Source organism: Phoenix dactylifera, chromosome 11, assembly GCF_051530095.1.
Source record: "Phoenix dactylifera cultivar Ajwa chromosome 11, Ajwa_hap1_PhDact_Kaust_v1.1, whole genome shotgun sequence".
NCBI lineage: Eukaryota > Viridiplantae > Streptophyta > Magnoliopsida > Arecales > Arecaceae > Phoenix > Phoenix dactylifera.
The window spans coordinates 2813332-2840488 of record NC_143200.1 but is presented as its reverse complement, the minus strand read 5'-3'; the positions used below and the strand labels follow the sequence as shown (position 1 = coordinate 2840488).

At 38.7% G+C, this 27157-nt stretch overlaps 2 protein-coding genes across 3 annotated transcripts; one reads left to right on the top strand and one right to left on the bottom strand.

The window, feature by feature from the left end:
* On the bottom strand, positions 1 to 13530 carry LOC103715189 (kelch repeat-containing protein At3g27220-like). The gene is made up of 7 exons (XM_008802739.4): positions 13172 to 13530; positions 11363 to 11551; positions 9736 to 9965; positions 9357 to 9527; positions 5972 to 6077; positions 2140 to 2346; positions 1 to 382 (listed from the first exon to the last, which is right to left on the bottom strand). Exons 1-7 carry the CDS (start codon positions 13373 to 13375, stop codon positions 218 to 220), a joined length of 1272 nt encoding a protein of 423 aa, XP_008800961.2. The 5' UTR covers positions 13376 to 13530; the 3' UTR covers positions 1 to 217.
* A 1436-nt stretch (positions 13531 to 14966) lies between these two features.
* On the top strand, positions 14967 to 26937 carry LOC103715185 (transcription factor GTE9-like). Of its 2 annotated transcripts, none has more exons than XM_008802730.5 (10): positions 14967 to 17037; positions 17119 to 17167; positions 17271 to 17426; positions 24894 to 24964; positions 25157 to 25226; positions 25360 to 25440; positions 25539 to 25654; positions 25761 to 25827; positions 25921 to 26051; positions 26145 to 26937. In XM_008802730.5, exons 1-10 carry the CDS (start codon positions 15874 to 15876, stop codon positions 26406 to 26408), a joined length of 2169 nt encoding a protein of 722 aa, XP_008800952.3. In that variant the 5' UTR covers positions 14967 to 15873; the 3' UTR covers positions 26409 to 26937. The 2 variants fall into 2 exon arrangements, with proteins under 2 accessions (XP_008800952.3, XP_088562521.1); XM_088706395.1 differs by having other exon boundaries at positions 15061 to 17037; positions 25157 to 25264; positions 25350 to 25440.
* Positions 26938 to 27157: the final 220 nt, after the last annotated feature.

Genomic DNA, 27157 nt, shown 5'->3' with positions numbered 1-27157 from the left:
TTTTCCTAAAAAGCAGTCATATTAACACGAACTAAATACGATAACGGAGTTACATATGTTACATATTATTACATGAAAAATTTGGGAAATACTAGTAGTTGACTTATACATTTATACAGGGACAAAAAGATGAACCCCTGAAACAATGAACAAGCTACAGATAGAAAACTAACTAAAGCTCCCAGAAACTTGATTTGGATCTCAATTAATGAATGGATTATAATCTTAGTTTAGTTCTCCACATGCATCCAACAACCTTCTTCGGAGATGGATCCTCTGGTCCCCTATCGCGCTGTCCAGATGTAAAATATAGCCATCCATCCCAGAAACCAACCAACGTGGTCTTGATGCGGAAAGGCATCCGCCCAATCACCGACCAAGTCTGCACAAATAAAGGAGCAGCATCTAAGTGGATTGGAATAAAAGTGATAATCACAGTTATTAGTGTCAGAACTCTTTACAATAAAATGGATTTTTTAACAGATATTAGAAGTTGTCATTTTGAATTGAACAACTGGCAATTACTGTAAGCTCAAAGAGAATTAGCAGAATTGCCATCATGCTGCATGTTACAGGACAAGAAGGATTATTTAACCAAATGACAATTCCTTGTTCCTGAGGTCAGAGCTTCTAAAACCAAATGACGAAATGAAGGTGTGGACGAGCTAAATATATGACCAAAATATGGCCATTCCTTACTAAGCAATTTATCAGGTGCCAACATCTGGTTGAGAGTTGACCATAAAAATTCTCAATTTTTTTGCCAGATCACACGTTCAATCCCCTATCTTGAACCTGTACACAGGATAACCTTTGCAATCGAGGCAACAGATGGGTTCAGGACACTTGAGGCCAAGGAGCACTAAAAACAGTGCTAGAAACGAGTACTTCATGTCTGTAGGTTATTGTTTAATGCTTTAAAATTCAGTTCTAAGAAACTGGTTTCCCACTGTTATCAAGTAACAACAAACATTAACACATACAATTACAATGGGACCTAATTACACCAACTTTGAGTGATATGGATCCTATTTAGCAATAGGTTCCTCTAAGAGGCTAATTGCCAGATAGAAAGTTCAGTCTCTGGTTCCTTATTATGAACACCAGTAGATTTGTAAAGAATAACTAAATGCAATTATTCTTCTTTATCCAGTGCAATATTAAACCCAAACTCCTGATTGCCCCTCTATCTACTAGTCTCCGCATTATATATAACTATAACCACTCCCATCTTGTGTAAACATACCACCACTTAGCTCAGTTCTTACTTTGAGGGAGAGAAACGAGAGAAACAAGAGAACCGCACCTCCCCAAACTGTTTACCAACTTAAATGAATAATTTTATAAAAAATATAATACTGGGATACCACAGCCATCCATACTACCACTGGGATACCACTGCATATAACACAAAAGACAAATAAAAATTTTGTGAGGCAATTCCTATGATAGAAATCGAAGTGCCTTTGAAAAAGTCTATTCACTATTTTTAGCCTGTCTTCTAGTATTTGAGCCTTTTGATTGCACTCAGAATTCTACTAAGCTTATGCACAAAACCAAAAGAATGAAACTTGTAGATCCAAAACAAAATTGACTAGGGATAAGGAAGCAATATTGGCCAACCAGACCAGAAATCATTGAAAGGGTGCTTTCCAATTGAAACCAGCTTGACCGGGCAGTTTGGATTGTATAACCAGATATAATCATGAGCACAGCTCTGCATTTCTTAAACTTGTTTCTAGTAGCATGGTGGTTAAATCTATTTTCTTCATGTAGGATAACTAGGTTTATATCCTAGATCTTTAACACAATAAATCTATCTAACTATTTATTAACATAACAATGGCTAGCATGTCACAAATTCATGCCAATTCTACCAGTTATTTTCTTGTTTTATACATTGTTTGATAGCACAACCAATAGGTTCAGATTGTTTTAATGGCAATCCAGAAAAAGTTTGGCTAAACCAGGATTTTTCCTGGATTTGATTGTAACTGGCTCAAGCCGCTCAACCATCATGTCTAGTCTACTCTTTAAAACACTAATATTAAAGCAACACAGCTATAAAAAAAATCAGTTAATTAATTAATAGCAAATAATTAAGCTATAGCAAGTAGATATAGATAAAATGATTCATACCAAGGTATCTAAATGAAATTGGAAGACTTCACCAACCAACACCATCTTTTTGGTTATAGGGTGTTTCTCTGTCGTGCCTCCAACGATAATAATGGAATTGTTAAGTATAACCCATGCAAATTCTATATGGGAATCTGGTTTAGGCATTGGAGTCAATTGCTTCCATTGTATTCCATCATCTAGCATGTAAACATCACCGTACACAACCTGGACAGAGATAAAATTGTAAATGTGAATAACAAAATCTGAGAATTCAATACACGAATGACATGTAAACCACAAAAGGTAAAAAGGAAAGGAAAACTTGACATTCCATTCGCATACAAGATCATAGTCAATATGAAACCCAAGAGACAGAAAACAGTTTCACAATTTTATTCTCTATGCATGCAAATATCCATATAGGAGTCCTATGAAGGTTGCAATGGAGAATGCTATCTTGTGGATACATGCTAAGAAACTTCTATGAAGCTCTAAATCCATCTTGTCTGCCTTGTTTAGTACCAAGAAAAGCTGACACCCAGACATGACACCATACATGGGCAAATGGGGTGTGTTTGACAAATAACATAGATGATAATTACAGAAACCATGGCAATTAACCAAGTTGGAGGTCAATCAGACCAAGGAGTGCTATAAGGGTTTGAATAATGAATGCTATCTTGTGGATACATGTATAAAAGCTTCCATGAAGCTCTAGAGCCATTTTGTCATCTTGTGTTTAGGAACTGTTTGGAGTCCCATAAGTGGCGGCCCATGCAGCTCAAGTTGCAGATGCAGGCCGGTTCACTTGTTTGGATACTTGCAACTCCAATTGCACAATAAATTGAGTTGCTCGCTTGGTTGCAACTTCGAGCTATCTTGTGGTAAGTTAGTTTGCAGTCAAAATGATTGGGGGATGAGTCGCAGTTGCTCGAGTAAGATCCTAATTAAAAGAAAAAAAAATTCTCTCCACCTCCTCTCTTCCCCAGCCCCGCTCTTAAGTTCCTCCTTGTCGCCGCCTTCAATGCCATTACTGGCACCATCACCTCTAGGAGGCCAATGGCCTCCTCCACCTCGGACTTCACCAATAATAGGCCTCTCCTCCCCTACCTTCACTTCTCTCCTCTCCTACCTTGCTCTTGCATCCCTCCTCGCTGCCACCAGCCCCCATCACCCTTGGGAGGCCAATGGCCACCACCTCCGCCTTGGGCTTTACTGCACCACCCTCCTCCATTGCACCTCCTCCTCTATCGCCAACGACCCCCTCCCACCCTCCTTCACCCACTTTGCTCTCCTTAAGGCCCACACTGCCACCCACTCCCTCCCTATGGCGCCCAAGTCCATGCCCAAGTCTTCACCATCAACAGCTTCAATGCCGACTTCTTCATCCAGAACACCCTCATCTCCATATATGTCGAGAGCTCCGATCGAGCATCCGCTAGCAAGGTGTTTGATGGAATGTTTGTTAGAGATGCCACTCTTTTCCTAATTTCTCTTCCAAACATAAAAAATGGCTTTCTTGTAAGTTAAATACTACAACTTAAGTTGTAATGCAACTTCAATTGTAGTGCAATTTCAACTATAGATCTCCAAATAGCTCCTTATCATACATGCCAACCAAACATTGGCAGATGGATGTGATTGACGGATAATACAACCGATAACTATGGAGCCAAGTAAGGAATGCCAAACCGTGTTGAACCATTTAGCTTGGGGCATACCAAACCAAACCAAATAGGGACCGCCATGGTTTGGGCTATATATTCGGTTCGCTCCCTTCTCCGACTCAGAAACATCGAGAGAGCATAAGAAAGCACCCCCCCCCCCTCTCCAAACTTAGAAAAATCAAGAGAGCACGAGCACCATGCCCCCTACTCGTGAACACCACCCCCTCTCTCCTGATGGTCTGCCCTCCCGCTGACAATCGGTTCCTCCCTTCCTCTCGCACACGCTTCGGGTTAGGGTTTGCCAAGGTGGTCACCCCCCTTCCTCCCTCTCTCTCTCTCTCTTTCATGCATGCACTCGGCTTAGGGTTAGGTTTTGCCATGGCAGTCCTTCCTCCCTCTCTCTCCCCTCTTCCTCTCTCCTTTTCTCCGTCTCCCCCTCCTCCCTCTTTCCGAGAAAGGGAACGAACAAATCCTTAGTTTTTTGTTTTATTTTCGAATTTTGAATTGAAGTTGGCAAACCATATATCGACTTCAATTCAAAATTTGGAAAAAAAAAAATCTCATACAGGCCAAAATGGTACAGTATGGACCGTGCCATACCATCTCGCCCACTCACCGGTACTAGTTCCGTGGACCTTGGTAACCAAAGGCATTCAAATAAGGTGGAGACTCGTAATGCCAAATAGTAAATAAAATAGATTTTTTTATGTGAATAATGAGATCATAGTCCATGACTGCTGGTCAAGAATGTGTTGGGCCGTTGGCCAAGTAGTACATGTGAGATATCATAAATTTGAATTAGTTATCCAACATCTGCTAGTGAGTAATGAGGAAATAAGCCATACCCATATGGCATAAAAATGTGCCTATGCAGCTACTAAGTGGACAAACAAATCTAAATCTGGGTGTAATGTGAATCAGCTCCTAAGATGACTCTCCCAGCTTTTACAAGTGAGATGTCATTGCAACTAAATATGCCATATATTTGATGTGGCCAATCAAAGCAAACTCAAGATGCCATATATTTTAATAGTTCATTTTTCAAACCTCTTTCAATATGAACACAAAAATACAAATTTTTTTTTTGCCAGAAACAGTTTTATTTCATCATAGAAATAAACTGAGGGTTTGCTTAATCCATTTCACTTCTCCATCTAGGAAGTGATCCCCTTTTCAATGCCAAGAAAAAAGGCAATGTATTTGGGCAATAAAATATTGGCAAATTATTGACCTAATGTTTAAGCGATATTCCTCTTTAATTTCACTGTCCAAGTTGAAGAGGCATTACTTTGATTGAGTAACAAGATCTTAACAAGGAAAAGATGCATTAGAAGGTTGATCTTCAACAAGGATATAATATCTTAGACTCATTGTCTGACGTCTTTTTTTTTGTGTGTGTGTGTTTTGGGGGAGAGGGGGGGGGGGGGGAGGTCCATTAGTTTAGATGCACTTAAATCACCTAGATTTTCTTGAAAGGCCATGGTTGTAATGTTTGATATACTAGAGAAACACTAGACCAAGCCATGTGAATTGAACATAACCTACTAGGTTCAAAAGGGGCAAGTATGCGAAGGATAAAACCAGCCACTAAAGAGGGAGGTATAGTTCATGCATTTATTGGTGGACATGGAGGGTTTACCCAATCTAAACTCTACAGTCTACCCCATTGCTATTCACACAAAAAATGCTAGCTTTTCTATCAAATGATACTAGCATGACAAGCAAAACTTCATTCCTTAAACTGATCCAAAACACAATGTTTGAACACCATAAGTTTTAAAAGTACTACAGTCACAATCTTCATTGATTACGGTAATTTTGATGAGAAATTCTAAATACTTTCATGCACCAGACTATTAAAACTACTATTGTAAGTTATCTTTTCTGTATTGGGCTATGTTATTTAATTATCTATAAATATTATTATCTCCAACACTTGTAATTACTTGATAGCAGAAGTTGGCAATCCAATACAGAATATAATAGAGAAAAAGAAATAATCGATGCATAAAGTTCATAATAGATAATCATGGCACAAAAAGGAATGAGATCCAAAATTAGTTTATTTAAATAGTGAAGTGAAAAAGAATTTGTGATAGACTCCAGATAAATCAATATGAAAACGAATTCATTCAATTAGCATAATGACTGCATTTAAGAACAAAAGTAGTAAGTATGAATACCTCATGTCTTCGAGAACACTTAAAAATTGGTGATCCTGGTTTAGCCATAAAATCACCCTCTTGACCACCAATAACATATAGCTTGTCATTAGCAACAACACATGCCCTGGCAGAAAAATTATATTTTGACATGAGGAACAAAACAATATTAGATGTGCACTAAAAGAAGAAATATGAGAAAATATGCTTCCTTCCACCAATGGTTCTTTAGTTGCTCTTAAACACAATTACATAATTCTACATTCCTTTGTAAATAGTAATGGTGGCATGATATAATAGGTTAAACAAATAGAGTGTAATGACCTATTAACCTCCACGATCATGGGTGTCAGAAGTTGGCAAGAATAGAGAGGGAATCAAACAAATTGTATGCAAGATCTTTTTTCTTTGTGGGCTCAGCCATGCATTTAGTTATCAATCCACGCATAATATCAAAGATGTCATCATGCTGTAGGAGATAGTATTAGAAATTGTAAATGTAGGGTAATTAAAGTCTACGTGGTCAATCATTAAAATGAGGATCGTGTGATTTCTTAAATCTAGCATAACACTTAGCTTGTGGTCCAACTTTCAAGATAAGGAGAGGATACAATGAAATTTGCATGTACTTGTTATATTACCAAAAATCACCATCTTGTCCACTTAGGACAAAAGACAAAGGGCCAATTTAATCATTCAATCGCATCATTGGTGTCAAAAGAAACATTGGTTGTTTTAGTGCTTGTGCTTGAATAATCAAGATAATCTCTAGGTCAATATTGCATCCAAGTAAGAATCTTGGTTTGCATCCATGAATAAACATATGTAGGTTTGCTTAACCTAGTTATATATGAGGTTAGACCTACAAGACGGCATTAAACAAGGAATAGAAACAGATTATATAAGTTAAAAGATTTGTTGAATTCATGACAGAGCAAATCCTACCCTCGATTCTAAAAGTTATTTTATTGGCAAAATGATGACACATCATGCATAAAAGGAAAAAGAATGAGACTTTGTTAATCTCAGCTCAATCTAGCAGAAAAACTAATTTTCTGTTTATACATGGAAACAAGTTGATATGTTTGCCAATGAACTAGCGACCATAGAAGTACATTGACACATACATACTTGCCCAGATTTGACAAACAATGAGACCCCCCAGCCCCCAGGGGGGAAGATGTGGCGGAATCTCATACTGTATCTTACCTGGGCAGTCCCTTCTACAAGACTTTCATCCTCTACACACTAATTGTGCGCCCCTTCTTCATATCAAAGATCCAAGTTTGTGTCACCCTCTACTCCATATCAAGCAATCAAGTGAACTTTTATTTGTACATGGCATTATGTTGCCCCCCATCTCCAAAAAGCAAACCTCTGATCCTAGTTCCACCATTTCACAGGCATTCCAACTACTAAACCACCTATCCATAAGAACCAAACCTCAACCAAGTAATAATACACAAACAATCACTGAAGGATTTAATGCATGTGGAACAAGGCAATCCCAGTTATTCCTGTTGAACGAGGCATGCCGCATCCCGACATGATGGATGTGCCTTCCCATCCTAATCCCTGTGCTACCCATGCCATCCTGGCACTCAGGATGGTGCCCCATCTAGACACTCGGGACAAAGGGACACCCTACTTTCCCACCAGGACTTAAATCCTTGCAATCCAAAAATAATAAAGATGTAAACAATGTAGCAATTGTAAAAGGAACACTAACCTTTAAATTTAAAAAAGATAAACTAATTCTATGCTCCATCTTATTATTAATCACATCAAATAGCTTTTGTCACAATTATCTCTACATCCACTAATATTTTATTCCTGCTGTACGATCCTATAGGTTGTCTCATGACATGTCCAAAAGACTGCAGCTTCAGAGGCTACCTTATGGTTAACCTGATAATCCTTTGATGAATCAAGATAATGGCTATATATCATATCATTGATGAAAAAATTAGTGGACAAGCGAGATATTATCAGGATTTTTGATCCTTTAGCTTCCTGAACAGTAAGACAAATAAATTATCATTTGCATGGCTCCGTTGCAAAGAATCAACCATCAACTCTTCAACTATCAATCTCTAATTAGTCATCTGTAATGAATTAAAAGGTTTTCCATTAGATCAAATGCATCTTCCAGTAGAAAATTAGTTTACCGCTTTGTCTTGCTACATGTCATCTCTCTTCAGTCCACCATAGATCTCAGTCCACCACCTTTTCTTTAATAAAAGCCAAGCAGAAGGTCAAAGTTTTGGATTGCAAGCTGAGTTCAAGAACAGAATTGAGTTGATTTAGCAAAATGACATTAAGTTGAGCTGCTCATGTCTAACTTTCAACAATCCTAACATTCCCTTTTGTACATATTGAACCTTTGAAGAAAGTCTAACAACCACAAAACCATTTTTCATTAGAGCAATCAAGGTACCAGAAATCCAGAAAGAGTGCATCACAAAACAAAGCTACAAGGGCCCATGAGTGTACATGAGAATGCAGACAAAAATAAGTATATAAAGAAAAGAAAAAAGAAAAAAAAACTATGGATAATTTTATTTATACCACTTTCATAATTCTAGTTATACCACTTTTGATGGGTCCAAATTATTGTACAACTTTCTGCTGATTTATAGGTAAACTTGACTGAAAATAACATGAAAATAAAAAGAATTGCAACCAATCTCCATTGATAAAAAATCCCATGATTTTTAAGATAACAAAAAAGAGAAAGCTGCCTTCTCCATAGTAGTACAGGCAAATGCTTGAATGGACAAGCAAACTATGCCAAAGCAGCAACCAGGGCCAAATTACTTTTGCATGCAACATTAGAACAATAAACATAATCATTTAAAAAAAAAAAAGAATGAGTAGATGCCAATACTTTGAACAAATTTGTCATCTGATAGTTTTCTTACTCGGAAAAGTTTATATACTTCACCAAAACTAAGTTGTAGGACAACATTAGAGGTGAGACTTCTCCGCCTCCTTCCTTGTTAAGCATCATGGAACTTAAAAAAATTGAGGAAAGACGAGCCAACACTGAGACTGTGCCCATTCATTACTTTCCATGAGAAATATTAATCAACATATTCTTGTTATCAATAAAACGAAAAAACACAGCATTAGTATTTATTAAAAACATATTAGTCGGACTTTGTATTTCAAACAATTAAAGAGTTACAAAAAACATGATATTACAAGGCAAAAATTAAACAGTAAGATAAATGGAAACCACATGTTCCCACATCTTAAAAAGTCTTATATTTTGGGGTCAATGATCATGTAATTATATGAAGGAAAACTAGAGGGCAAATCAATACAAATGCCATGACAAGAATCATTTTATATTATAATTCTCAAAGTATCATTTTATATTACGAGATAACAAAGGTACACAAACCTGTGAGGTCCACCACGTGGTATTGGAATCTCATTTCGCCATTCTTTCTCTAATGCTTTTCCATCTTTCACTGCAAGGCTCCAGTGCTCCAAACCAGGCTCATGGCGGTCTTCCTTGCTGCCACCCATAACATGGAGTCTGCCCCTCCAAAGTTGTGTTGCTGGAGCATACCTGAAAATAATTGCATTAATATGTTTAACTTTCCCTCTTGGAATGGGAAAGAAAAATCACAGATATTGAATTTGTGTGGAGGATGCAGAATAGAGGAAGGTCTAAAGAAATTGAGCTGGAATTTGTGGGGAAAAACTTGGTTACAATAGGGTAAAGAGGAAAATGAGCCAATGAACTAAAGAATAAATATATGTTAAATTATACATACCTAGGAACAGGTAAGGGAGGCAATTCATGCCACACTTTTGTCTCTGTATCCAGCACAAAATTGCGATTTGTAGGACCTCTACATTGTGGGCCATACTGTCCAGTGACAGCATAAATGTATCTTCCATCTGTTGCCATTCCTAAATGTGAATTCGCCATTTCTTTTGGCATATCAAACCTTCCACCCCATGTATTGTCAGAGAAATTATAGATATCCACATGAGAATGCACCTAAAACATGAAAAAAGGCACAGAACAAAGCAAATAAGATCATGAAGAATCATGATGATAAGTACCAATCCTACAGTTAGACATAAAAATGGTAAAATCTGACACTTGTTTGTCAGAAAACCGAACAACTATTACCAACATTTTTTTATCTAATTGGGGTCAAATATGTGGGTGGCTCATTGGATCTTCATCATATGTTCCTCCCAAGGACCAAACCTCGGTAACAAAACTGACATCCAAACTATACATCAAAATCGTTTCTTGGAGCAGATTAGTACTTACATTTATTGTATTGACCTCAAAATCAGCAAACTAGAGATACTTAATGGAACATATTGCTAAGCCACCAGCATACTGTTTATTAAGAAGTCGCATGAATATGAATTAATCCGAGGTTTGTGGTTGGCAGTAACATATGTGTGAGGATCCGTGCGGGCGTGTGTTTAGTCCCACATCGATTATTCGCTGGGTAGATCTTGGGTACTTATACAGGATCAATGAAGCCAAATAATACCTTCCGGCTAGCCATTTTGGGTGAGGTCCTGGGTTGTTACACATGGCATCAGAGCGAACCCAGCTCATAACCTATGTGGACTAGGGGACACTGCAGCACAGATCCATTGGGACTGACCACGGGCCAATCGTGATGTTTGTTATTAGATTTGAATAGATTTGAACCCTTAGCCTGACGAGGACGTCAGGGCTTGAACAGGGGGAGTATGTAAGGATCCGTGCGGGCGTGTATTTAGTCCCACATCAGTTATTCGCTGGATAGATCTTGGGTACTTATACAGGATCAATGAACCCAAATAATACCTTCCGGCTAGCCATTTTGGGTGAGTCCTGGGTTGTAACAATATGTATTACACATTTAATGTTTCTTTTATTATAGAGAAATGCTTAAATGTTAGGAAGTTTTACCATTAATTATCTCATTAAGTATGTTAAGATTCAGGGTTCACCAATGATAATCAGAAGCATTATACACCTTTCATCATGTATCTAAAACTTTATTCTGCAGATACATGATTTTTCAACCAACACACTCCCTGTTTATGAATCATCTCTGACATGGTTGCTCCAGTTGGTGTCAAGAGTTAGCTATCATAAATTGATTTGACCACAGGCATATAAGCGCTGGAGGCAAAAAAATCTCAGCATTTCTTTTTCTACATTGATCAAAAGAAAGTCACCAGAAAGTTAAAAAAAAAACAAAAAAAAAAACAGTAGCTAGTCGTCTTAAAGCTCAGTCAAGAACCCCATATTGTTTGTGAAATGTGAATTAAAAAAAACATTCAAATAAGAAGTCAAGGACCAATGAAGACCTGACAAGGCAATCTAATATAATCTACTAGAAGGCATAAAAAATAGTTCTTAATTTTATTAAGGCCCCTTACATAATCAATGGTGCCATATCCAGCGATCACATATAAAAGATTCTTAATCTGTATAGCAGCACCATCTAGACGAGGTACAGGTGCCGCAGCCATCTCCTCCCACTCTAATTGAGGAGCTGGTAAATCCGCGAAAGTTGCATTCAGATATTTGGAAACTTTTGCTTTGTCACCTTTCAATTTTCCTTTGGTCTGCAGAGAAAAAATGAAAGTTGATTATTATTTCATCTAACTACCGAACAAGTACCAAAACAGGGAACACTAAACATGCTTGATAAAAAAACTTTCCTGTCCAAGATGCAAAGCTTGTAGATCTAATTAAAAAAGGCACACTAATAATTATGAGAATAATTTAAAACACAAAGCCTAGCTGGTACTGTAAATGAATACTGAAGACTAGGTGCTCTGGGAAGAAATTAACCCAATACTCAGCAAGTAAAACATGAAGGTATAGCTCTTTGAGTTCATTACTAGAGAAAACTCCTCGTACACATGCTACCTATTGCTAAATAACTGAAGAATCCAAAATTCACAAAAAATGACCCAAGTAAATGTAGTGAAAACTTCAATTATTCTTTTCAGAGTTTTATACATGATGCTTTTACGTTAGTTACTAGAATCTTGCAACATATCAAAGTAACAAAATGTTCTGACCTCTCTTCTTTATATAATTGGAATGCAGCCTAGAATGTTTGATTTTATTTTCTTTTTTCATTGAAAAAAAGAAATATAACAAATGCAAATAGGCACCCCTTAAAGTTGAAGGGCAAGATAACCTAGTTGCAATCACTCCTATTCATAGTGAACAGAGAGACAAATTATATTTAATAGAGTTAAAAGTGAGGTTAGTTAAGAGGAGAAGTGCTTATGAGGCATTACCAGATCAAAGTATACCTTACATTAAATGAAGATTCCATATGATGGCACTTTGACCAAAGTGTTTAATAAAATGCTATTAAGCAATATCAATATTAGAAGCGCATGAAATTATTGTCACGGAAATAAGAATCCTGATAATATTGCCAAACATAGAGGAGTTGCAACAAAATTAAAGATAATGTGGGAGAAGACACATGACATGGTGTAGGCATGTAGAACAAAGATCTGCAAATGCCACAAAAGGAGTAATGATCAACATTTCTGTCATAAGGATGAAGGAATAGTTGAAAACCCACAATAACACAGATGGAAGCTGTGAACAAATATGTTTGCTAATTAGATACCTACAGAGGGTTTAGCATCTAATAGCAATGAACAGTAAAAAAGTACATTGAAAGCTGATACGCTGAATTACTTAGATTCTCGTTTATTATATGAAGGTAACAATTTGAAAGATAATATTTTGGACCCCTTGCAGATGCAACCATCGGAAAATCACATCCAATGTCATTATTGCATACCAATACTTAATTGAATAGGGAACATTTTTGCGTTTAGTCTCTACATAAGTAACATAACACATTAGCCTTAAAAACTATCCAGTAGTTCGTATTTTGTCTTTGATGAAGCATAACTACCATCCACATTCACAAGAAATTGACTAAAAACGCGCGCGCGCACAAAAAAACAAAAAACAAAAAAACCTTTTCATCGCATAGAAAATAAAGAAAAATAAGAGAAACGTTTGCACCAAGCAAAGAGTAATCATACAACAAGATTTCGACTCGGCAAGAAAGGTACCGCATACCAACTAACCCAATATTTCTTCCCACATTGGTACCAACAACCTAAATATGATTCAGTTCTTCAAGAATCTAATTTCCGCAGCAGATTCCAGCAAAGAAAGTGATAAAGAATCAAGATCCAACTCACCTGTTCACCCTTTGCCGAGTCCAGACCGATGACGCTATCGAGCGAGCGATCCGAGGTGGTGGACCAGTAGCGCGAAAAGGAGGACGAGGACGAGGACGAAGAGGCCCAGAGGAAGTCCGCGACAAGGACAACCCCGAGAAGGATGACGACGGAGAAGAGGAAGACGTACTTCCTCGGCGTATGCTTCCCTCCGAACCTTGCCATGGATCGCAGGAGAAACCCTACAAACGAGAAGAAGCGAGTCGAGAAGAGGGGAAGAAGAAGAAAAAGGAGGATGAGGTGAAGGGGGGAGGAAGGGGGCGCGAAGAGGCTTCGATAAGAGGAGAGGAGAAGGCATGGGGAAGCGAGAGAAATACAGCGGGCGGGGTTTGATGGTTTCACGTGCACAGGTTTTTGTTTTCGGTGACCTGCCGCCGGAGATGCGCGCGGTGGCGGTGCACGTGCGATGGGTCGGGCCGGAACGGACCAGGGGCCTACTGGAATTTAACCCACGGTCCTGGATGTCCGTCTCGCGTCCGCCCGATTAGACGCGGTCAAATCCATGTTCGAAGATTCATGGATTTGGTTGGGTTCAAAACTTAGGCCCGATCTAATTTTCACATCGGTCTCAGATTTTTTATTTTTCAACCTCATCATGTAAGTCTAAGTTGAGTTCAACAAATATCCAAATTCCATAAATTTCTTCACCTTTGCTCTAAGTATTTCTCCCAATTAATTAAATAAATTCTCATTTAAACTAATTTCTCGATTTCATCTCAACAACTATATTTCTTTTTATCTATTTTCATTTGAATTATTTTTAAATATTCACATTTATTTAAACTATTAAAAAAAGCCAGTTTTTAAATACCTTCTTTATACTATCAGGAGATGTGGAGAAAACATTTCTACAACCATAGGGTAAACTTTTTTAATTCAACCAATTGACCCATGGGCTAATGATTTTTATTTGATTTGGTAATTTTGTAATCCTATATCACGATAATTTGGTGGCAAGGTATCATACTAAGTAAATTATAGCATCATAAAGATTATGATGTCTTGCATAAATTTTTTTATGGACAAGGTCGACTCTTAGCTTTTTAATTACAACATGCAAATAAAATCCTCTCTTTTGTCCTGCAAAAACTGATACCACGATACATAATTATTTTTGCATCATACGCAGCTCATATCTAAGCTCCAAGAAGTTTTCTGCTCAAGGATATGATATCATTCTCATCTTCTACTCTTAAAACTAAGAACACTAGTTGATGATTTTCGAGTGCATAAACTAGTATATATTATGATTACATTGAAAGAGTTTCTTAAGAGAATATCTTTTCATTGAAAAAAAAGTTAAAAAGTGGTGCTGAATCACACAAAATTTTTTGATACTCCAACCTACCTACTTGGCAACTTTTAGTACAATCAGATCCTATGTTTCACACAATTTTCTTGTGATGCATGATAGCAGGAAATTTTTGCATGACCAAGTGCATGCAGTTGCTATTTCTATTAGCTACTAGTTAATTTTCACTTTGCCTTCGCTGGTTTCACCTTTGAGGACATGTTATGTCCACATTACACGTGTTAAATGCTACCTTTTATAGCCAGGATTTCATGAGAGATACAAGACAAAGAGGCAAATTATTTTTTATTGATCAAATCCACCTGTGATCTTGGATGACCTCCTTTCGCTATCCATGACCGTTGATTTGTCAGGGATCCAACGAAGAAGACACCACTACGAATCGCAGCCGTTCGATGAACCCAAAACTGGCAGAACAAGTACAGCGCTATCCGTTGGACTAACGGAAACGGACGGCCACGATCGGGGGGCAACCGGGCGAGCGGGCCGGGCCACGAGGGGCGACCACACGCCGCTTCAAGCGTTCGCCTTTGTCCGAACTCCGTGAGGGGCTGCTTCGCGTTCTCTCACTCTCGAAGCTCAGGAGGCGGAGAGAAAGCGAGAGAGAGAGAGAGGGGGGTCGGAGGAGAAGTGGGGAGAAAGAGGGGTCTCTGTTCTAGAGATTCTCTTCGGCGCAGGATTGGCTTCTCTGCTCGGTATCCAGGTTTCATATTGGATTTTGGAAGCATTTCCCGTGTTTTTTTTGGTTTTTCCGACCTTGCGGCCTTCAATTCGTTCTCCGCTTCTCTCTTTCTCGTTCTCTCGGTCTAGGGGTGGGTTTTTGGGGTTAGGGTTTTGATTTCTGTGGGATTTTACTGCTCGTAGCTTTAGGTTTGGTGCAAAGGCTTGTTAGTGGAGGAGAGCTACGTTTAGGGTTTTTTTTATGAGAATCGGGAGAAGAGGTTTGTGTTTTCCTGACGTTGATTTAGGTTTTGGGGTTTCGGGTGGAAGCTAGGTTTTTGCTGCTCAATTTTGGGTTTTCTCGGTAAAGAGCAAAACCCTGTCGTAGACTTCCGATTGAAGGTGGGCGTGTTGATTGGTCTATGCTGAAGCAGAAAGACAGAGACCAGGCAACTTATTTTGGAGGGAAATTCGAATCGAGTACCATCAAGGTCCAGAATTTGTATAAATCCACCGACAAGTTTTGGAATTTATACTGTACAGAGATAAGTTATTGTAGTTTGGAAGAAGGGATTATGTGGCATGTGGACTTGTAAAAATTTGATGTTTTAACCCTAGGAGGAAAAATGTTATTTTAGAGTGCGTGACTGTAAAGAATTGAAGAAATAGCTCTGATGATTTTTTGCACGCCATGATGGGGAAAACGCAGAAGTTCTCAAAGGGATACGCTTCAGGTTTTGTCCCAGACTACCGGCATGCAGTTGAGACAATTGATGAGTCAGAAGGGTTTGGTAGCCCAGGCCATGTTGACTCGGAGGACTCCTGTGCTCCAAAAAGGAAGTGTATAAGCTTAAACATGGAAAGACATGATAGTTTCAATGTCCCATTGCAAGTCATTTCTCGGTCAAAGTTGTCTGTTCCAGAGAGGAAGGAGTTAGAAATTAGATTGAGAGGAGAGCTTGAACAGGTTCAATTATGCCAGAAGAAAATACTCTCTAAGAGCATGGCAGGTGCTAATGGGGTTGCCTTCTCATCTTCCAGTGATGGGCGTGTGGAGAAACGGGATCTTGTGGGTCAGAATGCTTCGCAAGTGAAGTGTGGGAACTCGGGAAAGTTTGAATCTGCCAAGTGGGGTCCACCTCCTCTTATTAGCAACTCCTATGCCATGTTGATGAAACAGTGTGAGGCACTTCTGAAGCGCTTGATGGCACACCAGTATGCATGGGTGTTTAATACTCCTGTTGATGTGGTGAAGTTGAATATCCCAGATTATTTCCATGTTATTAAGCATCCAATGGATTTGGGAACAATTAAGAGTAGGATAGCTTCAGGTGCTTATTCTAGCCTGTGGGGTTTTGTCTCAGATGTGAGGCTTACTTTCACCAATGCCATGACCTATAATCCACCTGGTAATGATGTACATATCATGGCAGATATCATGAGCAAATTTTTTGAAACAAGATGGAAACCTATTGAAAAGAAACTGGCTGCAGCTGATGCAGCTGTTAAAAGAGAAACAGAAGGTGCCAAGTCGGTGTTGCAGCCAAAGAAGAGGAAAGCATCTCCTATTAATCACAATATTGTTATGCCTGAGACCGTCAAGCCAATGATGACAGAGGAGGAGAAGCAGAATCTGGGCAGGCGCTTGGAAACTTTAGGCAAGCTTCCAGTGCACATCCTTGATTTTTTGACGAGGCATACCGGCAATGCAAATGAAACTAACGAGGAGGAGATAGAGATTGATATCGATTCTCTTGGTGATGATAATCTGTTTCAATTACAGAAGCTTCTGGATGATCATTTGCTAAAGAAACAGTCAGGGCAGAAAGCAAAAGCTGAGCCTTGTGAAATGGAGGTGGAAATTGATTTTTTAGACTTTATAAATAAGGTATTTACCCCATGTATGTACCTAACTCTGCACTAACTTCTCTTGCAGATTTTAAATGAATCCGGACTTAGCAATTCCTCCAGGCATCCTTGCAAAGGTTAACTTCTTGTTCCACTCCAATGATTTTCTCAACTCCACACACAGTTGTGAGTTAGATACTTCATCTTACAATTGCATCATTCTTTCTTGTTTATGTGCAGGCAATGAGCCAGCTGATGAAGATGTGGATATTGGTGGCAATGACCCTCCTATTTCAAGCTATCCTCCAGTGGTTATAGAGAAAGATACAGCACTTAGAAGCAGCAAATGTAGTAGTTCAAACAGTTCTAGTAGTGATTCAGGATCATCTTCCAGTGGTCTGTGCCTGTTTTTAAGTCTTCTTCTTTCCTGCTTTGTATCTTACTATATTATTCTGTTGCTTAACTCATTACTGTATGGTTTGATTCAGCAGTGTCATTTTGAAATTTTATTTATTTATTTTTTTGTGGCATTCATGCAATATTGATTATTGTGCATTGATTTATATCTGCATTGTTAATGTTCTATTCTCCATATTTTAAATGGTTATTTGTATTTGATGAAGCTCTACATTATCTTCATTTTCTAGGTTGTTTTGTGCAGTTCCTTTGAATATGTCATTTAATTTCCTTCCAAATGTGTTTCTGTGGGGTTGCGAGTCACTTTGGATGGTATATTCATGCTGACAACTCATCTAATACTTCTTGGTAGTTTAGGAAATAATATCTATCATAGCACCTGTCACTTTTTATGAAAATTTTCTCCGTCCAGATGTATATGCTTTAAGCTAATGCTGATGCTTCTACTAAATTATGGCTTTGTAGTTGCTCACACTACAAATCCAAGATTTTATTTAGTTGCTTGTCCAGAGCTTGTGCTTGGGCAAACCTACATCATGAAATCTGACATGTTTAAAGAGGTTCATTAAACTCCTTATGTGAAACTGTCTTCATGACACTTTAAAGCTGAAATAGATCAATCAAACAAAGCTGAAATAAATGAGAAGATTAACTGATTTGATACTTTCATATTTTTTGGTAGTCTTAATGTCCTTACTAGCCAGCCTTCTCAAGGTACAACAATTTTGTATAGAGATGACCGATTAAATTGGTATTGGGTATGTATGACCTGAGATGGGGAAGTAAGGGGTGGAGGAGGCTGGATGGCTTTGATGATATGCACCTGATATTATATGAGATCAAGCTAGGCAGCCTTAGTGGATGATTGTTGTGCATCACATCAAAATTGTAATAGATGAGGACAATTTAACTTATATGTAAATTCACAAAGAGAACCAATAAGTTGCGCATCATGCATTTAGGTTGATGGGTGCCTTGGATTGATGAGACTTATCAAGGGATACATTGCCTGTGTAAGTTTGGATTGATTTCAGCAGCTTATGGCTGATTCTACTTTAGATTTGATCTCGAATTGCTCATGGGGATAAATTGCTGCAACAATCCTCTAGGTTAGAGTAAAAAGAAAGCAGAAGTCGGGCATTTTAATAAATTTAGTGGGAAAGTGGGAAAGGTAGCTTCCATTTTGCTATAGAGAAGAAGAAACTTGGGACATTTTTTTGGTGTTGCTTTTGCATTCTAAAGAAGATTGTTTTTGAAGCAAATCTGTGAAAGTACTCTTAAGAGAATATTTTCTTGACTTGTTTAGTGTTTGATAACACAATATGAAAGCACTTATTGAGCCTTTTTGATTCCCAATGAAGTTTGATTTGACTCTATTAATTCCAACTTTGTTGAGATTAAGGTTTAGATTATAGACTTTGAGATGATCCCACAAGCTCATGCCTTTTGGTCCGGGTTGGTCTAACTTAACTTTTCGTAATCCATTTGTGCATGTAATATGGCTACTCGCAAGAGATGCAACTTATTATTTTATGAAGAAGGTAGGTGATTTATATAAGCATAAGCCATAAACTAATTTTTCTAGTTAGCAACAAAAGCAGCTTTTAGACTTCCACCTATGTGAGAAGCATGCTTCATTGAGCTTCACCAAACGTCTTTCTCGGAATACATGCTTTTCTTAGCTTAAAAAGTTGTGAAAGTGTATTTTTAAGCCATGTTAAATGCGACGTAATTTTAGTTTCAGTCCAATTATCCTTGTAGAAATACCATAGTGATGCCCCTTGTGGACCTTCCTTTTTTATATTCCTTATCTGGAACTTATTGAATTACTTGTGTATGTAAGTTGTAGTTAGATGAGTGCTCATATATGCTTCTTAGATTTTAGAAATTTTCACCATACAATTGAAAAACACTAAAAATGAAAAATAAAAGATTGAGGAACTGGAACTAAGTTCTAACTTCTGTGAAGTAAATCTTCAATAGTTCACATGCATTAGCCACTTCAGCCACTTGTTGGCCTACCCTGAAGCTTGATGGCTTGGCTATGTTGGCTTATAACTAGTATATGGTCTGAATCTACAATCACCATTAGTCCACACCATTTTTTGTGCAGGTTCGACCACTTGGTCTAAGCTGGTGATGATTCTGTCTTCATTAGGTGCACGATTGGTCCATTGCAGTGGTAAAGGAGCATGTGTTGTTGTAGGCATCGTGTTTGACTTTATTCTTGTTAGAGTCAAGGGTGTCCAATGGGATGTGCGATCTGCACATCCCATGCACATTGCATTCCTTAGAATCTTGACATGTAAAGAAGTGGCTAGGTATTGATGCTTGACAATGACTTGCTCATAGTTCATCTAGGCTAGTTGTGCACAATGTGTTCCATAGAATCTTGATCTGTAAACATTCCACTAGGCATTGATGCTTGAGAATGACTTGCTCATAGTTCATCTAGGCTAGTATTATAGGAGGTTCTTGCTGCTCCATCTATAGGTTCAGCTTCTCATCAAGCTCAGATGGCACTACATATTGCATGTTTCCTCCATAGATGGTTGATCCACATAGTTCACCTTGGCAAGTGACACAAGCTTTGAAAGGGTTGTTCCTTATCCAATGTTTACATCTTCTCCCAATTATAGATTACACTGTGCCTAGATCTTCTATTGGGCTTTTACAATCAGCTCCACCACATATTTGTGGTGCTTTTTGATTTGGCTACAACTGTTGTACTATACATTCCCTTGCATAAAGAGTCAGTACAACTGGTAATTCTATGGAGGAAGCCTGTTAGGTTCATGATGCAATGGAATTTTGATCCTTAATTCATCCCTTTTGCCTGCTGTGATCATCTCTTATGGTTATTACGTGCAAGGAGTATCTTAAGTTGTGCCTGTTCTGGTCATGGGCTGGCATCATATATAACATGTCATGCGATGTTAATCATGTGTTCAGTCATGTGCCATGGTTCGGAACAATTAAATGAGTTTTATCAGTGGTATTTGAGTGTGTGGTGCATGCCATGCACCAGTGAAGACAAACACATAATACGAAGATACATGCCTCGTTATCATGCATGTGTTTGTTTAACACAGTTATACAATACCTTAATTCCTGATCATATGGATCGACCTCCACCAATTGTTGTCCCCTGGTGTCAGAAACTATGTGTTGATGTGATATGCCTGTAGGACTCATATTTGGTGGGGGACATGAAATATCTTTCTTGCTACCCAAGGACTTTGTAAGCAACATATAATTGATATTTGGCTAAGAAACCGCATACAACTATTTCTAATCAACATGTTTGTCATGACATTTTGTGCATTGTATTTGTGTGTTTCATCAGAGGATGATGGCAAATTTGATTTACTACATTTTGATCCTTGAAGGATGCAAGGACTTGCTTACCTCCAGTTTGCTGAGTTGCTATTTCACACTTAATTGTTTTTTTATGCTTCAGATCTGCCCACCAGCGATTGTATATGTGACTTAAATGATTTACCGAGATATTTATTAGAGGATGATGGTGAATCTTGCTATCACTTTTAGGTCCTTGAAGGCTTCAAAAACTTCTTGCTTCTCCATCATAAGCATTTCCAGTTAGCTAAGTCTCTATTCCACTCCTAGTTGTTCTTCGTGCTTTGGAGCTGCTCATCATGCATTGTCTTCATATCCTGATTGATTGATTGTTGAACAAAGTGCCTTTGCTTTAGGATTAGGTGCTTTGGTACCACCTAATAGTTCTCCTTTGTAGAATAGGACTAGAGGAATGAAAGTAGAAGAGGGGAAAGTTGGGAAGATGCAGAATGTTTATGTTGTAGAGGCAAGCAAGGGAAAGAATGTTCCTGACAAGGATTACTATGTGGGAACTAGAGCCCGACGGCACGGGTCGGTACAGCTCCGTGCTGGGCCCATACCGACACAGTAGAGGAGGCAGAGGAGAGGAGAATGAGAAAGGAAGAGGAGAGAGAGAATAGGGAGAGAGGGCGGAGGCCGACAAGCCGTGTGGAGGGGCGAAGGAGGGGCTCCGCCTCTGGTTCTCCTGTTTTATTCGAAATAGAGGTCCCAGAGGGGGTCTCTTTTTATTTTCGCGATTTTTAAGTGAAGTCGGCTCCTCCTCTGCACGGCTCTTTGGCCCTCTGTTGGCCGGCCCTCCTCCTCCGCACGGCTCTTCGACCCTCTACCAGCCCGCCTCCACCTTCCTCTCCCTCCCCCTCTCCCGCTCTCTCTCTCTTTTTCTCTCTTTTCATTCTCCTTCTTCCCCTTTGTCGCCGATTTTTCGTTTTGGTTGTCGGAACCGTCCTGGTCCGCCGCTAGTACGGCTCGGCACGCTCCGAACCGGGCGCTTCGGGACGGTTCCGCCAATCATGTTTCCTAATTTTACAAAAAAGAGGAAAAATTAAATTTGAAGTTATTGATTCTCTTCGTCTAGCATCGTAGCACATGGCTTAAGTTGTGGCTACATGATCCATCTTTCACCACATTAGCATACAATAAGAAAGCATTAAAATATTAAAAAAAGACTAAAAAACTGAAATAATAAGACAACTTAAGAGCTAGCTACATAATTGGTAGTAGGGATATTGAATGGATTATTTTGATATAATTGGTATTCCTAAGAAGTGATATTGAATTTAATTTGCTAGAATTTCTAGTGAGTGTCATGAATTAGTTGAAGTGCTAGCTACATAATAACAATTGTGTCTACCCTTCTTTTTCAAGTGAATTGCCACTTCTTGCACATCGGCTTAGATGATTGAAGTCAATCTTGTCATTGAATTTAGTTTTACGGATCTCTTATAATGTTCAACTACTTTCATGACCTTTGATTGCTTTGAGCTCAAACCATGGAAGGTTGGTTGAAATATTCAAGGGGGAGATCTGCGACAAAGTCCTTTTCTTAGCTAGAGTAGACATTCACGGTCCATTTTGGCTCCAGAAGATCTTGTTGGTGCGATAAAGATCTTCCACGTGAGAGGTCCATCTTAAAAGCATGTTGGAGGTCGGGAGGTTAAGAGAGAGTGGGCAGCCAGCAACACAACGAATCCTTGTTTTTAAGGGATAAGATGGATCACTTTGGAAAAGGGATAGGTTATCCTAGCAAAGGGAGTAGTTGTGCTACCAGCTGCCCCGATTTCTTTTCACCAATCCACTTCCAGCAAATTTTAAAGCAGAATATTTGCAGGGAATCTTATTGGACCGGCAAACAGAGCCTTAAGAGGAAAAACTAGCGAGTACTATCCCTTGCATGGATTTAACTTAGACTCAATCGTCATTAGGGTGCAAGTTGAATGGCCAGCCACAACATGACTCACATTGGCTATGCTTGACCAGAATTAGTTGGTTAGTGTCTATTTGGACCCAAAATTGACCACATGGTGAAGGTATTCAGGTTATGGTGGATCAGTTTCTGTTTATGCTTTATGTAGCTTTGGTGTTTGTGGATCAGACTCTATGTTTTGAAATATTCTTTGGTGAGTAGAGTCTACTGCGGTTGGTCCAGTTCTTAGGCGACCTTTGTAGAATGCAATTGAATAAAATCTTCAAGACGTGAAACAGACTGAGAAGTTTGGGTCATGGGCTTTGGTTGTTTAAAAATTAATTCAACTTCATGCCGGATATGGATTTTGCTGCTTGCTTGTCCCCTTAATTACAAATTGATAACCACCAAATTTAAGACCTGAAACAGACTGACAAGTTTGGCCATTGGCTTTAGTTGGCTCAAAATTGATTCATCTTCATGCTGGCTAAGGATTTTGTTGCCTACTAGATTCGGTAATGACAAATTGATAACACACCAAAATATCTTGCATTGTACCTTTCTTGGCTCGGGACTGGTGTGGTACATTTATTATGTTATACATTGCCAACAGTAAGCATTGGCATGTAAAGTCACACTAGCTTGTCACAAGATACACAAACTTCTTTATTAAATTCTTGTTTGAACCTTAGAACAATAAAGGCTTCTTTATTATGATATATAAATATGTTTTGAACAACTAAAGGTAATTTCTTAGGATCACATATTATTGTAAAACTATAAAACATCCTAAATGTTTGGGATGATTATTATGTATTACATAGTTTAAAACTTTGAAGCAATCTATCATACAGATTGACGTTAAATAACTACTATACTCCATGTTAACTGTTCTTACAAGCTTAAAGTCTATGGCTGTGGTATATTTGTTGTGGGCATAACTCTGTTTACACATTAGCTTGCATATCATTATTGTTGTGCACCTAGTGATATACTTATGATACCAGTCTTGGTGCTGGCTTGTGTAGTCGATATACCTTTTTGGTATCATCGTGGGCATAAACTATCATTATTACTGCCACAAGTACAGCAATTCCTACTGCATGTGTCTGGTCTGGAGAGAGGTAGCCATAACATGGGTAGTAGGCTACAGGATATATACCTGGCATCTGCTAGTCATGGCATGCTTTGATAATGAGATATGGAGGATGATGAACCACATGTGGAATAAATCGTGAATTTTTCCATAAGTGAAAAATACACCAATCCTTTTAACTTGCAACTGGTTGTCTTTTATGGATTTCATCCCAGACATCTAAAGGCTTCTCTTATAGGCCTTCTACCCCTAAGATGTCTCCTAGAGGATTAAAGATCCTAGCCACATGCTGTCTCTTATGGTTTCTTTGACTCCTGGTGGTATGGCTATTGGGGATTATAAAACATGCTTTTAAAATAGGAAAGTAGGATTCAGGTCTTCACCTCTGTGTCTTGGCCTATGATGTGTAAAGAATACACGTAGGCAGTGGTTGCTATGCAGCAATATGGGCTAGGGTGGATACTACAGCTGTACAGACCCATGTACCTTGGCAATAACAGCATATTTTCAGTTGGTGTGGTAGGACTGGCACTTCAAACTATAGATTTAAGTTAAACTCGTAAAACTGGGGAACACCAACTACCCTTTATGAGAATTTTGTTTCAAATATTTAGAACTTCATATTATACAGGTTAAGCTGAAAGGGCATGAGATTTGCTGGGTGAGGCTATAGGTTGTTGAGGAAATTGAAGGTTTTAACTTTTTCGAGCTATTGATTTGTTTTTTCTATCTGTTACTCCTTAGATAGAGGAAGCTTTAACTTTTTCGAGCTATTGATTTGTTTTTTCTTTTATCTATCTGTATTATTGAACCATGGTGATTGATGGGATAGCCTCTTTTTTGTTTCAAATAATTTAGAGATATATCCTTTGACAAAAGGTTCTACCCTGTCGAGTACAAATTCCCAATTTAACTACATTAAGTCTGCATCGCTGTTAAATAGCACACTCCATATCCTACTTTCTGTTGCATAACAGAGGTCTTTTTCTCATTTTATTTTGTCATAAGATTGGTGCCTTGTATGTATAGATGCTTAATGCTTGTTCTTGCAAATATACTTTGTGATTCTACTCTTTTGATCCTTCTGCAGATTCAGACTCTGGTAGTTCCTCAGGAAGTGAGTCAGACGAGAAAGTTGCTAGTTCTCCAATGGTTATCAAGGTATTTTAGCTTTTGAAATTGCTGCATGAGCTGTTGCTTGAGACTGCCAGCAATTTTCTAGCCTTGTCATTCCATTTCTATTCAATATTATTATCAATATGAATCATATCTTGTTAAATCTCTTTCTGTTTGTATACTTCAGAAATTTTATCATCCTTTAGAAATTATAGTCTGTCATGTTTGTCCATGCAGGAAAATGTACGATCTAGGGCAGCTTTGGAGCAAGAAAAAAGTGATGTTTTAAACCCGCTCGATGCAAACAGTAAGTTATTGAGCTACACCTTTAATCCATGGAAATTGGTATGCTTGTAGATTTTCTTGTTTCTGGAGATCAATACTGTCTCCTTCTTTCATCATTTTATTGTCTAAATGCTTGTATTATTAGCAACTTACAGGATCTTCTAATGGGTTAGATCAACCAGAACAGGATGCTGATCCTATACCTGCATCTGTCGAGGCAAATAGCCACCAAAAGGGTAAGCATGAATTTCCAAGAAGAATACTGTGAAACTCCAAGGATCTTAAGCACATATTATGCACGGACCCCCTCACCTTTGCATTATGAAAAATTTAGGGGGGAATACTCCATCTGAGAGGCCCGTCTCCCCCAAAAAGCTCTATCGTGCAGCTTTATTGAGAAATCGCTTTGCTGACACAATCCTCAAAGCTCGTGAGAAGACGCTTGACCAGGTTGGTTAGAAGTGTGATCACTTTTGCTGTCACTTCTGATCATGTGGTATACTGCCCAAGGATTGTACCATGTACATGATCTGTGTAATCATTTTTCTGAGACTAGGGTGAAAAGAGGGATCCAGAGAAACTTCAGCTTGAGAAGGGGGAGCTTGAGAGGAAAAAAAGGGAAGGTAAGAAGCAACGAGGCAATTGTTAATACTTTTTGATTGTTTTTTTTTTTTCATTTCATGTTGTGAATGATGTACCTATAATCATATGAACAGAGAAAGCTCGGTTGCAAGCAGAAGCCAAGGCTGCTGAAGAAGCTCGAAAGCAAGCTGAAGCAGAAGCTGCAGCAGAAGCTAAGCACAAACGTGAACTCGAGAGAGAAGCAGCACGTCAGGCCTTGCTTCAGGCATGTAAACTTTTGTTTTCAGGCACATCATAATGGCTTTCTTTTGTTATTTTGATCTTTTATTTGATGGTGGATATTCTATGCATTATGTAGATGGAGAAGACTGCGGAGATCGAGAGCAGTCAATTTTTAAAAGATCTAGAGTTGCTTAGAGCTGTTCCAGCTGAACATGCACCTAGTTCTGTTGGCGAGACAAGCCCTGCTGACTTACAGGAGGGTATTGACTGTTTTAAATTTGGGGGCAGTAACCCTTTAGAACAGCTTGGGTTGTACATGAAAGCCGATGACGAAGAGGAGGAAGATGGTGAGCCAAGCACTGTTCTTGCAAATGATGTTGAGGAAGGAGAAATTGATTGACCATCTTCAGCTCTTCCTGCTACATACACGCCCATGGGCTGTGGTCTCCACGGTGTAGTCTGTTGGGTAGCAGACTGGGCCCAAATGCGTCCCCAGTACCAAGTGTGTTTGTCTGGCCTAAGCCAACCACAGTCAAGATCGTCATGATTAATGTTGCCAAGGGTACTGCTGATGTTGTGCTATGCTGGTTTCTGTTTTGGTTTCTGGCTTGTATTCAAGTGGCCATCAGTTTTGGTGTTAGAGAAGCAGGTTGATCCCGTTGGGAAGCTTGTGTACTCTATACGAGCGTTGGACTGCAATATGGACTGGTTAAGAGGAAATTGGTGAGTCTGACACTTGTGCTGCAGACTCAAAATAGGTGATATTTATAAGCTGATTGAGGCATCAGATTGCATTCCATGTCATCTATTACAATGTGGGAGCTGTAGGAGGTTTTGGAGATTGCTGTTGATAATTTACTTTTTTTTTTTCGTATGTGCTCCCCATAACTGTACAAAGACAGCTGATAGATGAAAACAAAGTTCCTTCATTCTTAGTGCAGTTATGTTCTGCTGATGCATGCTAGGTTTGTTTGTAGATGCCTTTCTAGCTAAAATTTCTGTTCAATTGCGTTCATTGTAGTTTGGCTTCTGCTCCTGCTTTCCTCTGTTGCTCAGGTTGCTGGAAGGTGAGAACTTGCTGATATGCGGAAATGGAAAATGCTCAAATTCGAGCAATAGGAAATAATGAGTGCGAATAACTCAATTGGC